The sequence below is a fragment of the Cervus elaphus genome, chromosome 3, assembly GCF_910594005.1.
Source record: "Cervus elaphus chromosome 3, mCerEla1.1, whole genome shotgun sequence".
Taxonomy (NCBI): Eukaryota; Metazoa; Chordata; class Mammalia; order Artiodactyla; family Cervidae; genus Cervus; species Cervus elaphus.
In genome coordinates this window covers 10,512,898-10,526,806 of record NC_057817.1, presented here as the reverse complement: position 1 = coordinate 10,526,806, position 13,909 = coordinate 10,512,898, and the positions used below count along the sequence as shown (strand labels likewise).

General features: G+C 35.1%; 1 protein-coding gene across 5 annotated transcripts in view; it reads left to right on the top strand.

Annotated features, from left to right (window-relative positions):
* Window positions 1-6,342, top strand: part of PPP1R12A (protein phosphatase 1 regulatory subunit 12A) — a 161,186-nt gene extending 154,844 nt beyond the window's left edge. For 4 of the 5 annotated variants that reach the window (XM_043880279.1, XM_043880294.1, XM_043880303.1 and 1 more), the window contains 2 exons: window positions 1,612-1,662; window positions 4,156-6,342. In XM_043880279.1, the coding sequence (XP_043736214.1) occupies window positions 1,612-1,662; window positions 4,156-4,242 (138 nt within the window). In that variant the 3' untranslated portion in view covers window positions 4,243-6,342. Of the gene's footprint in view, window positions 1-839; window positions 871-1,611; window positions 1,663-4,155 lie in introns of all 5 variants that reach the window. The other variant, XM_043880288.1, reaches the window with a different exon arrangement.
* The last annotated feature ends 7,567 nt before the right edge of the window (window positions 6,343-13,909 follow it).

The window sequence follows — 13,909 nt, the reverse complement described above, 5'->3', positions numbered from 1 at the left end:
AAAGATGAAAGTAAAATCTCCCTATCATGCAGAGATAAGTTATATTTTTCATCTAGGCTTATGCACTTAAATAATATCACCGTGTTCATATTCTGACATTCCCACCTGACCTTCTTCTTTTTCTGCCTGTCAAATGCAGATAAATTACAAAGCAGTTAATCTGTTCTCAGTTTAACAGATGTTGGTAGTCACAGTACTAATAATAACTGCTAACTTTTATTTAGCACTGTCTTACATACCAGGCAGGCACTGAATTAAGCACTTTATATGCATTTTTTTCTCTTAACCATATTTTTAAATGGTAGTAAGTTTCTCGGATATAAGAAATTGCCTGCAACTTTACAGTTGGCAGTTTGACAATTCAATATAGTGTTCTTGTCTTGCTTTGCCACTAATTAGTTAAAATCTTGAAGACACATAATAAAATTAAGGCTGATGAGGGTGTTCCCCATCAGCTGGAAGAAATATTCTATTGCTGATATTGCACAAAGTTATGAGGATCAAATATTACATGTCCTGGTATTCTGAGAAGTGCGGTGGTTTTTATGAATGGGTTGTGGCTGTACTGTTAACTAGGAGAAAGTTCTTTTTATCAAAAATAACATTTTTGTCTACCTAATAATGTTTAAACATGCTAATATAATAGAAAAACATGATACTTATAAGCCTATGAATAGGATTCCATCTGTTTTTTAAAATCACATACTCTAAAAATCTTAACATTTACAGTAAATTTACTGCTTTACTAAGTATCAGCATTAATTATTAATATGGGAAAGAATGTCTTGGAAATAGTGTCAATGTGATTAAACTAAATTTAAATGGTTTGTATCTGAAAGGTGACCGGCAAGAGTCAGTATCTTCGCGGCGGTATGACCTAACCAAAGTTTTAAGCACATTAATTACTGCTGCTTGCTTCTTGCATAACACCCTAGAATGCTTATTATTTAAGGGAGAATAAAAGTGCACACTGCAGTAATATACTGTATGTTGCCTTTGCCTGTCACTCTTTGAAACGAAGTGGTTTAAAATAAATGCTATAGTTGCTTCTTTATTAGATTCACTGCATTAATGCTACACAGAGTATAAAACTAAATACAAAGCTCTAAAGTCGACTGGACAAATTATGACTGGTAAACATTGTGGGTGGAGGAATAACCATCTTTTAGACCATTTTGAAATTTTAAAATACACATACTTTGGTCACGTTTGCTTCTTGCTTTTTCTGCTTCTTATCACTGTAGAGTAATTGCATCTCTGTGTGAGTTTTTGCTTTTTTCTTTTCTGTGCAGTCTTCAGTCTTAAGTATCAGTTTCCTCTATCCCTAGTTTTATGTAAACTAAAAACAGTTTGAACATGTTATGTGGCATTTTACCAGAAGGTCAAAGCTTTAAAGAAAGAGCTTATAGGAAGTAATAAAGTAATGATCTTCATATTTATTTCTCTCAAATTTTGGAAAGCTCTTTACACATCACTGCCATCACATCTTTTTCTACACTGCTCCTGATTTGATTTTTTATTCTAAATTGTCACTGTTTCACAATTTAGAAGAAAATTTAAGAGTATAATAATTAATTATATCAGTAACATTAATACCTTGAATTCATCTAGGAACGAAGAGCTCTAGAAAGAAGAATATCTGAAATGGAAGAAGAGCTCAAAGTAAGTAAACAGTGCTGTGGTATAAACTCAAATTTCACAATACTAGTATAGATACTATGTTTATTCATTGTTCTTAAAGTTGCTTATGCAGTTTGTGAGTTACCTACGTCTTGTGCTTCTATTTCTTCCTAAAGTCAGGTTTTAGGTGAGCTAGAAAAGTATTTAAAACTCAAATTCTTTTGGTAATCTGTTTTTATGGCACTTTTGATGTTCAGGTATAGAATAAATAAGATGATATTGACTAAGACTTGGGATGTATCATTTATTCTTTACATTTCAAATATTTTGTTCACTGGGGAGAAAATGGTGAATGGGGATCATGCAAAAATGTTCTTTGAAAATGACGGACATTAGATTAGTGGACAGAGGTACAGCTTATTGAACTCTGCATCACCTGTGAAAATAGATTGGTTTTGAATATTGGAAGGTACGTTCTTTGCAGGAAGAAAAGCATAATATAATTAATTGATTACCTCTTATTACATTGGCTTGTATAAAATAAATCATATTATAAATTAATGAACTAACGCATAGGATATTATGCCCATAGAATTAGAATTTTAAGATTTAAATATTTCTCTGTTGAATTATTTGGTTTCTTATTGGAACATTATTGAATAGCTTTGGAGAAAATTTTTTTGGATTTTGTTTGTATATTTTGTTTGCTAAGGGATTTTAGAACTGCACTGTTTACTTATATAAATTTCATGGAATATTCTCTTAAGACTCTTAATTTTTTCTTCTTATATTTGTTGCCTATGATTCTTTATATTTTCATTGTACTCTTCCACTTTCTTATTTTTTATTTTCTATTTCTTTATGTTCTGATTCCTGCAGAATCTGCACCAAATAAAGCAAATTCAAACTCTGAGAGAGTTAAATGAGCGACTGCTGACTGAGAATAGGGCCTTGACAAGAGTGGTAGCCAAGCGCTCAGGGTTCTGTAGGCAACTGCAGTCTGTGAATCTATAATTTGTAGTTTCATCATTTCTTCTTAGTAGAGCCAGGCAGGTGTTTTTGTATTAGTAAGCGTGTCTTGAGCTCACTTTTACAAATTAATGCCATTGTGTCTGGAACTTGTCGTGTAACTGTTTAATTGTGCATGGCTTCTCAGAATGTTAGAAAGTGTTACTAATTGTGTATTGTGACTGATAAACTGCAGTAAACTAAGGGAATGATCTCAGCATTTAGGTAAAAGACTTACCCGCACTTTTACAAAGCTTGTGCACATTTTTGGCTCTACAAATTTTTTAGCACTTAAAAACATGACTTTAAAATTCTTTACTAGAAAATGGAACACAAACAGTGTAACATGTATTTTATATATAATTAATATATGTGGAAGCTGAAGATTAAACATGAATTATCTGCTTTTCAAAATAATGTCATTTCAGTCAGAACCATCTTAATTAATATTACTCAGTTCTCTATTCTAGAGGTATCCTAATAGATAAACTTCAGATTACTGTATTTTATATCCATACATTCTGAGCACAGGTTAAGAATTGATTGGTTCCACATAAAATTAAACTTCTCATGAAGATTTTGCATAAGATAGTTTTGCAAGTAGTTTTACTTTTATCTAAATACATAACCTAGTACATTTTGAAAGCTGAGGAAAGAGACCTAATTATCTTGGAAAGTATGTTTTAATGTCCAAAATAGAAGCTATTCCATTTCCTATCAAATCTGGCGGAGCACATGTCACTTAAATCATTCTTAGTAGAGAACCCAGTTGACTTATGGTATTTCCACCCCCTCCTTCACTTTGTCTATAAAAAAAACTTACACGTTTTCAGGTGTAAGGGTGTGTGTTTCTGTTTACTCCAAACACTAGTAGTATTTTTTATGCTTGGATATTTTAAGACATTCAGGCTTATTACTTTGGCTTGTAAATTACTTTAGTCTAATGATAGTAGTAATTGCTTTATTATCATTTAATTGAGCACCTATCTTGGATCAAACATTATGTAGTAGGCATTTAAACTTAATACAAGGTAAATTATTTAAGGAATTTTAATAATTTAAAACAAGTCTGACTCCCTCAAAACTTCCCTAAATAGTTGGGTTTTCTTGTGGAGTAACAGTGTGGCTTGAGGTCTGACATAAAACAAAGCAAAAGGCCTTAATTTAGGCTAACAGAAACTCTTAAAGGAATTCCCTTTAAGAGCCTATCCTAACATAAAAACAGTCTTCCTTTCCTTGGCTGCTCTAATATGGTATGCTTGTGAGTCATGATGTCAAGTGATTTAGTACATTTCAGTTGATAACTTCGGGAGAATAAACCTTTCATTTCATCATTTATTAAACTAATTAGCTTCACAAATTGTGGGGAGGGACCTCTTTCTTCCTGATAAATGTTTTAGTCATTAGAAGTATGTATAACTGACAAAGCTTGTTCATGTGTCTTGTGGTAAAAACATAACATTTAAAGAGGAACACTTTAATCTCATTATTGAATTCAAACTTTTTCTTATATTTTTCCTCTCACAGATGTTACCAGACCTGAAAGCAGACAACCAGAGGCTAAAAGATGAAAATGGGGCCTTGATCAGAGTTATAAGCAAACTTTCCAAATAAAAAAAAGCAGCAAGTAATGGAATTGCACATATTAGTAACCCAGTGGACCATAATTGACCGTCACTGGAAGCCTGGGAAGAATCCTTGGAGACTGTCATTTTTGGATATCCTGCCAAATGCCCTCTTATCTAGGAGTTTTGTTTAATTTTCTGTTTTGTTTTTTTTTTTCTTGTATCAAGACCATTGTTTCATGTTAATGCAGCTGCTGAGAAGAATTTTTTTTATGACTGAGAAAACTTGTTTACAGCTCCAGCATATAAGGAAAGTGTTCAAGGCCAGATATGCCTCAGATATTTAACCAGTAAGCCTTAGTTGTACATAAATATTTTTGTGTCAGCAAAAACTCAGCTCTCACAGAAGACAGTTATTCAGCATTTTTTGATGTGCCACAGTTTCCAGTTTTTCAATATTTAATTTTATTTTATTTTGTTTTTTTTGGGTTTTTTTTTTTTGCTTTACATCTAAGTTTGGGTTTGTTATCTTTTCCTTCTAACTCTTCATGTGGCAGACTTTCTGTCGTCTCACAGCTTTCTCATTTACAGAAAAGAACACTTGCTTCTCTGAAATCATTGTCATATATTAGGCTAATACTGTTGTCCCCACCTGGAACTGAATTGCTTGGTGGAACATTTGCTTTCACTGTTTGTGCAATATGCATTTATTCCTTTTATGAATGCTTTAAAGTCCATTGAGATTAGATTCTTTTAAGTCCTATTTTCTGCCTTCATTGGTCACTTTTTGTTTGTTTTTTATTATTGTAGTATAAGATGTTAGGTTCTGTAATCTTCACATTCATTTTAGCAGGTACTGAGTGATGCTGTATATATAAATAAGTGTACTGTTTGATTTTTAGTCCACCACATGGCATGCTTGACTATTATTTCAAATGTCTGTTAATGCAAAGTAGGCTACTCCATAATAGTGTTAAGAACAAAATTTACTAACAAAGTGATATAAAGACTTAAATTAACACATTATGTGGAGCCCTATCTTTACAAAAGTTTTCTACTGTAAAATGCTTTTACTTTTATTTGCAGTTTTCATTTGATAGTATTCAACCATAATTAAAGTTGCATAAGATAATTGCTTCACATTTCACATACCTATATTTATCTGAGTGCTGTCTAAAACTGTTGTGCTAGCCAAAGTAATGCTATGAAATCATTTGCAGACTTAACCCGTGAGTTCGTGTTAAATGCACTGTTATTGCCATGTGAAGAGGCATTGACTTTGATACCACCATCATGTTCAGACCATTTTATACATTTCAGTGGCCTTTTTTAAAAAAAAAAAAAAAGAAGAAAGAAAAGCAAAACCAAGTAAATAGTGAAGATGGCATTTATTTGGACAAATAGCTTTTATATTTTCATTAAACCATGCAAAAAGTACTATATCTTTCTGGCACATAACTGTCTCCTTAACCACTGAACAGTTCAGCCATTTGAATAAATTGTACATTGTAAAGCTTATAGTAGCTAATTGTATTATTGATTGTATTGTATACTATATTAAATGTGAATTTGTACCCCTTCATTTTAAAAGGTCATTGTGTTCTACTGCCTATTTTAGATTACTTTGGGGTTGGGAAAGGGTGTTTTGGTAAGCAGGATTTTAAGTCCTCTCTTGATTGGTTTTATGAAGATATAAGGTTATGCTCTTACTACCAAGCTCAGGATTCTTGATTTTAAAGGTACAAGGATAGTTGTGGGAATTTTATTTTTGGTTACATTTGAACTGTATGAATGGTGGGTCTGAATATAGAGAATTTCCATGGTCTTACGTGGACGTAAAACATACAGATAATTGATCAGTTTGAGTGACTGCAACATATTCTGGTTGCACAACAGTTAGGCATGCTAAGGATTATATTTGTGAAGTTTGGATGCCTGTGAAGAATGATTAAATACGTGTTTCTAATATTTTAGTGTTTTGTATTTAGGTTATTTATTCTTTGTATCTAAAACTGAACAGCTACTGTGCTATATTGATTTTATTGGTAGTATTGAGCAGACCTTGTTTCTGCATGAAACTAGTTGCAAAACCCACTATTTTGGAAATAAAAATGTATTTTGACATATACAAATAAAATGAATAAAACTATTTTAAATGTGTGAACTTTTACTGAAGACATTTAATAACTTTGTTCTGAGATATTTAAATTCTGCATGGGTATCTTCACTAACTGCTTTACTTGGATTCCATTGGAATACTTTTTGAAATTGTAATATTGTGATAACTTGCACAACATTGTACATGCACATCTGTAAATTTAAGCTTAATTGCTATATTTATGCAATCTGTGTATCAATTTGAACAAATGTTTATATATTTTACATAAAGCTATCTGTGTGCAGAATCTGAGAACTAGTTTTTTTATGATAAGTGGGTAAAGAATAATGATGAAAGTGAGTTTCAAGATAGTAGCTTTGTAAGCGTAAGACTTCATTTACCTAAGTATTTCGTGGCTTCTAAATTAAACCTGTGCTTTTTCTTAATTGCAGACATAGACTTGGGAATACATATAAAGATAATATTCCATTGAAATGTAAAGTAGTAAATCATTCTCCAACCTAGAACTGTCCTAAATTTCAACCCCAGTCTAACCATACATCTGTAAGTAGATAAGAGACATTTCTGGTTTGGGAACTTTGGTAGAGGACTTGCAGTGGTAAAGCCTGTGTTTAACAAATTAGTACAGCAAGACTTGAGTTCTCCTGTTTCCGCCTCCAGTACTTTCCCTGGGCGTGCTTGCAGAATGGTAGATACTCCTGTTGTTCTTCCTGCATACAGAACAGAATTTCACGCGCAGATACATCGGACCAAATGCGGAATGGCTGTAGAACTGTCCAGGAGAGTATTCATATCAAAAGCAAAGTAGATACTCACTAATTCATTAGGCTGCTTTATTCGTTTATTAGTTCAGTTGCTCAGTCGTGTCCAACTCTGCGATCCCATGGGCTGCGGTACACCAGGCTTCCCTGTCCATCATCAACTCCCGAAGCTTGCTCAAGCCCATGTCCATCAAGTCAGTGATGCCATCCGACCATCTCCTCCTCTGTCGTCCCCTTCTCCTCCTAAGGGTTTGTTACCACTTAGTCTTTCCTGGCAAATCTGAGACAGTCATGACTCCCAGTGTCAGCACTGAGTGAGTGGTGTAAAAATCAAACATCCACAGGTCAAGTTGTTTCCAAACTAGTACACTGTATTTCCCGTAAGAAATAACAGCCTTGTAGGTTGTCCTCCACTTTGTCATTATAAGCAGAATACAGAACTAACTCTCTGACCAGTTTTTAACAATCCATTAGTTATATCTTGCTAGAGAAAACCTTTGGTTGCAAAGATGAAAGCTGACTGATAAGCAGTTTTTTCTGTGATGTTCCGTGTTTTACACTGTGTGTGGTCTCTGTCAGAGTGTGCCTATGAGAGTTGTCCAAAAAGGGTTGGGTATAGAATGAAGTACTTATTTTCCTATTAAATATCTTTAAGTAGCTAAGTATGTTTCTTGACTTTCATTTTAGAAAGGTTCTCAGGTTATGTGCTGTGAAACAACAGAGTGCTTTCTCTGGTGTCATGTTGCTGCTCCAAGCCCACCAGATGATCAGATTACAAAGTGATGAATTTAAAAACATAGGAGCCAGAAGCTTAAAATTCTATAATAAAATGACATAAATAATTCTTACTACTGTAACTTAAAACTTTACAAAAGTTTTCTAAAGTATATTAGAAGTAGGCATTTTTGAGCCAGATTGTCCTAACTTGTCATTGCTTAAATTTCAGTAAACATACAGGTTACAGAAATTAACTCTTGTAATTAATTTTAAAAAGCTGAAGAGGAAAAGAAAGGGAACTATGAGAAGAAGTGAGCAATCTTAGATTTTGTCCTGGATAACATTCAGTTTGTCAAGCCTGTAGTTTGTCTTGCAGGTCTAATGAGAATGGAAGTGAAAAAGAGAAGGAGTTACCTTCTGTCCCCTTCCCCACACTCAGATTACGCATAGGTTTGTTTTTATTCAAGTCTGTTTCAATAGCTATCTAGTTTGATCTTTAAACAACAGGCTGGGTGGCTATTGGTAAGAAAGCTGAGATGTACAGATTACTAACTGGGTCAACATTCCAAGCCTAGTACAAAGCTAATCTCTTACCTGAATTTAGTGGTGGTTATCATTGTTTTTCCCAAATCCTCATCTAGGACTTTTGCCTCTGTATTGCTTAGTTTTATAGTTTTACATGTTGAGATGGTGTTTCTTGGGTTTGTTTTTTTTTTTTTCCTTCTCTTCTCTACATTCTTTCTCTAATCCCACATTCTTGCTTTCACACCCACTAAATTTTTTTCTCCTTAGGACTTTACAAAACTGTTTGCCCTATACTGAGATTCTTAAAAGATTTAATGCTTTTAGTGCTTAAGCAACTAGTTGATTTCCTGGTGCAAATTCCAACTGTGCCTAGTAGACCATCATAAATTTGTAAAAAGATTTTCATATATGTGCAAAAGATCTTTTGTATACTTAAAAAAAAAATAGATTTTTAAATTGATGATGGGAGCTTAAATTTGAAATCTTTCTTATTCCCAAGTAAGATAGGCAGCATTGGTAGTGCTATGGTTTTAGCAGCAAATTTTTCTCCCCCATTGTAAACATGTGGAATACCAATATGTGCAGTGGATAAAATTTGTATTCACATTAACTCATAGAAATGACCCCACCCAAAAAGAAAGCACGGTTGGCCCTCTATTTGAGGAACTTGAGTATCCACAGATTTTGGTATCCATGGTGATCCTGGAGCCAATCCCCCACAGACACAGAAGGACACTAGTACTCAAAACATACAATAGGTCTCTTTAAGATACGCATAGCAGCAGCATGGCTCTAACTGGTTACTGTATAATAGATGTACCTTGCCTGCTCTTGCTTTTATAACAAATGTGCTAAATGTGTTCTAGCGATACATTAGTGTATGTGAATATGTTCTCAGCTAAAGAAAATCAAGACGAAGCACAGAGCAGAAGCAGCTCCACACAAAAGGGAGATAACTTGACAGCGTAACTTAGTATGTCAGTTCTCTCCAGTGATTTACAATTCCCTGTGTGTCTAAGTGTATTGCTTTTTTAAATTTGATGAAAGCATTTTTAGCAAATGGCTTGAATCAAAATTTTGTGGGATCCGTAGAATGCCTTTGCAAGAGCCTATAGGGTGCTGATTTTTTAAACACTTGACAGTGTGGAAGGAGTGTTGAATTTGGTCAGATCTAGATTAAAACCTCAGGTACACCACTTTATAATTGTCTGACATTGGTCAGATTAACATTTCAGGCCCACTTTTTCAGGTAAATGACATATCTGTATAAAGTGCCTTGAACAATTCATGGAGCTTAGTGGATTGATGTGGAACAAATATATTATTACATTGAAGAAATTGTATTTATCACTGTGACTTTTAAAACTACTAATCTACTTTAGAATGTTTCTGCTAGGATCATTTGATAAATGTTGATAAATAGTATTGCCAAAGAATCTCTTCATGATAAAAAAAATTAATAGGATTGTTTCTTCTTAGAATATATTAAAGCAAAATTTTAGATTAATTTACCCAGTTAACCATAAACACCTATTTTTATTCTGGGATCAGTAAGGGAGAAATAAATGAGGTAGATTTTGGAGGACCTCCTACAACCATTGGAAAGAAGTAAAAAGTACCATACACCTCTGTAACCATGCTACATCTGTCCTAACAGATTCCAGGAATACTGATTTTCGTGTGAATCTAATCCATCTGTGGACCCCGTTCCTATTATCAAAAAAGGAGAAAGTGTCAAGAAATTTATAGAAGTGCTATACAAAATGTATTTGCCATGGAAGAGGCGGTTGGTAAGTATGGGCTAGTAAGTGTTTTAATGAATATGTAATGTTATTTGTTACTCTAAATTTCAATTTTTCATTAAAAGTCATAGTTGAAATGTCAGAATTATCAGTACTTTTGGATGCTTCTAAAGTTTGCATAATGCTTCTCAGAAGATATCATGAGGTCATCTGGGCCATTTATCAGCCTACAGATCAAGACCGACCTTGTTGCATAATCTTCTGTGTAAGAGTTGTATAATCTCACCTTTGTCTGAAATTTAAGAGTCCTGCCCATCTCATTTTTAGACTGTACCTCTGACGTCTAGTACTTCCTTTACTGTAACCAGTAAAAAGCCAGAGGAGGGGAGCTAGATCTTAGTATTTTCAATGTTCCAGATCCTATACATACCGTGTTTTTCTGGTTTTAAGTGATTTTTAATCGGTTTCTTTTATTTTATTCTACTATGAGCTTTGTGAAAGGACAAAGTCTTTTTCATCTTTGTTCTCAGCCATTAATAATAGTGCCTGGCGCATAGTACGTATTTACTTGATGTTTTTAAAAGGAATGAGTAAATCTGAATAATTGTGATACATGTATATTGTGGAGGAAAAGATATTGACTGTCATCTAGACTTTAAAGAAAACTTTGTAAGATGTTGAGTCCTGCAGACTTTGTTTCAGTCATTCAACCCATGGCGGATTCAACTCAATGTATGGCAAAACCAATACAATGTTGTAAAGTAAAATAAATAAATTAAATAAACAAAACATTCTTAGTAGCACTTCCATACCAAGCAGCCCTATGGGGTAGGAATACTCCCAGACGCCAACAAGAAAGACAAGAGCTGCCTTGTGGAGGTTGCTTTCAGGGAAGAGGAAGATGGAAAATAAGCAGTTACACTATTTTAGAAGATAGTAGTTACTGTGGGAAAAATAGAGCCAGGAAGGGGGGTGAGCTCGTCAGAGAAGGCTTCACTGATACGGTAACATTTGAGCCAAAACGGAAAGAAAGGGAAGACAAAAACTGCAGGTGTTTGAGAGAAGAGCATGTCCAGGCAGGCGGAGCCACGTAAGCAAAGGCCTTGAGGTGCAGATGCGCTTGAGTGTTTTGGCGAACAGTAAGGCTACTGTGGTTACATAGCCAAGTGAGCAAGAAGCAGACTAGCAGGAGAGGAAGTTGGAGAGGCATCGGAGAGCTGGATGAAGGGCGTGTTTAGATGAGTTTTGACCATATGCTGTGGGCCAGCCTTGCTGCTTCAAGAACTTGACTATCTTTCTCTATATCTTTCTCTATACCAATATCCCAAGGATATTTTGTAGCTCTTTATAATAAAAGTCACATACTTTTGTAAAATTAGTTTTTATAAGAGATAATAAGAATTTGATTATAAATTGGGGAGAATAATTAAACTAGAAAATCTAGGCTAGTTTTCCTAAGGGGAAACACTCATACGATGTAAAACATTTGCTAAAACTCCTTGACAACCAAGTTAGAAATGGAAAAAATGGACTATTACAAATATCATTACTATGTAAAAAAGTACATCAGTTCAGTGGGCAAAATAAACATTTTGGATCACTTCTCAGGAATGAATTTTCTCATTGGTTTTATAGTTGGTCTGTATACCCAATGTACATTGTCATTCATCTCTGTTTTTCGGGATAGCATTTCTCTTCAAATAACCGTTTCTTTTTTATACTTTCAAAAGCACAATCTATATTTGTGGAAGGTGTGCTTCCACAAATATTACAGTGTAATTTCAAGAGATGTAATTTCATCCAAGTGTGAAGTATTCACTTATCTTTCTTGTCCCAGTAATGTCTCAGGACTAGTTAGCTTAGTCATTTCACCACAACAGTGTTTCTCACACTGGAATCATCTAGAGAGCTCGTTCAGATGTAGTTGAGGCTCCACTCCTATTTTCTAATTCAGTATTTGGTGTCTGGGATGGGACAAGTGAATGAGCATTTCCATCACGTTTGTAGGTAGGGCTGAGACTGCTGGTCCAGGGATCATATTGAGATCTGCTGCGTTATAATATCAGGCGTTCATCTTCTGAATGGAAATGGAGAATTCAAAAGTAAAATCCCTTGAGAGAAGATAAAATGTAGATCTCCTATGTTAACAGTTAAAGTTCAAATATACCAAACCTTGAGTAACACCAAAAAATAGAAGATCATGTGTCCAGTCATACCATGTGTGGGGAGGACACGTGCAGACAAATTGAGTCCAGTTTACCAGGAAATCAAATGGAAATGTAAAAGGATTTATATATATATATATGAAACAAGCACCTAGGTGACAAGCCCATACCTTTGATCAGAAGAGGGGTAGCAAATCCCCTTTGCCTTTTCTCTTCTTGCTAGAGAGAGAGAAAATGCCTTCAATTCCAATTATGGGGAGGCAGATGTCCTAAAATCTCAGTCTTTTACAAGGTTAAGTTAGGAAAGCAACACAAGCACCTTCTCACCACTGAGGCCCGTGCTGCTTACATTCCATATGACCACCATAAATAACACTGCAGGGCTTGCTGTAGGCACTCAGCTAGTCTAAAACTGTGCACCTGTGTTTACAGCAGTCTTCAGTGACTAGATACACCAAGGCTGCTACTTCCTATAGCTAAACTTTGGATTAGGGAAGCTGGACGTAATCAGTTCATATATGTGTATACACATTTTATCTGTATCAGTAGATCATCATGAAATCAACACAAGACCAGCAATGTCAGCATCACCTGGGAATTGATTAGAAATGCAGATTCTTTGGCTTCACCCCAAACTTACTGAATTGGAAACAAGATAGAGCCCACCAAGACCTCAAGGGAGTATCATGCAAGATAAAATTTAAGAACTGCTAGCCTGTAGGTCTATAGGTTTCAAATCTAGATCACCTGGGCTGAAGTGGAACGGAATGTAAAAAAAAAAAAATTCTCTACCACTAGTAGAGAATGAAAAGGATTATCGGGGGGAGAGAGAAATCTCTAGATACGTTGGACGCATAATGCTGTTTCCACTCAATTTGAAAAATACAAAGGTGGGGAGGGAGGCAGGAGGTGGGGATCAGGATGGGGAACACATGTAAATCCATGGCTGATTCATGTCAATGTATGGCAAACACTGCAATATTGTAAAGTAATTAGCCTCCAACTAATAAAAATAAATGAAAAAAAAAAAGAATACAAAGGAAAAGTTTACTTCTACTCTTGAAACTTGAATGAGGAGGTTCATAATCATAAAATTAATCTGAGGCTGAGCAGATTCACCTCACAGGAAGAGTGCATCACCTTTAATATGTGCATGTGTGCTAAGTCATTTCAGTCAAGTCTGACTCTTTGCAACCCTATGAACTGTAGCCCGCTAAGCTCCTCTGTTCGTGGGATGCTCCAGGCAAGAATACTGGACTGGGTTGCCATGCCCTCCTCCAGGGGATCTTCCCAACCCAGGAATCATACTTACATCTGTCTTCTGCATTGGCAAGCAGGTTCTTTACTGCTAGTGCCACCTGGGAAGCCTATCACCTTTAAAGGATGCCTACAAAAAGAATCCAGCAGGAGATTTTTGTTTGAGGGAAGATAAGGTTATACTATAAAAATGACTTTATTATTCAGTACTTAAGTAAAAGTGACATTTCTATCCATTAGAGGACTGCTGCATCTGGGTGAGGTACAAGATCATTGAAGAAACTCCATTCCTGAGACCAGAGATACAGGGCTTGGCTGCGTCTGAGGCTGAAGCAGGACCACAGCTCTTCCAGCCTCTCATTGCCCACCCCACTGCTGAGCAAGCACCAAATAATAAGGACCAGGTAACTGGACCAGGCAACAGGAGTGT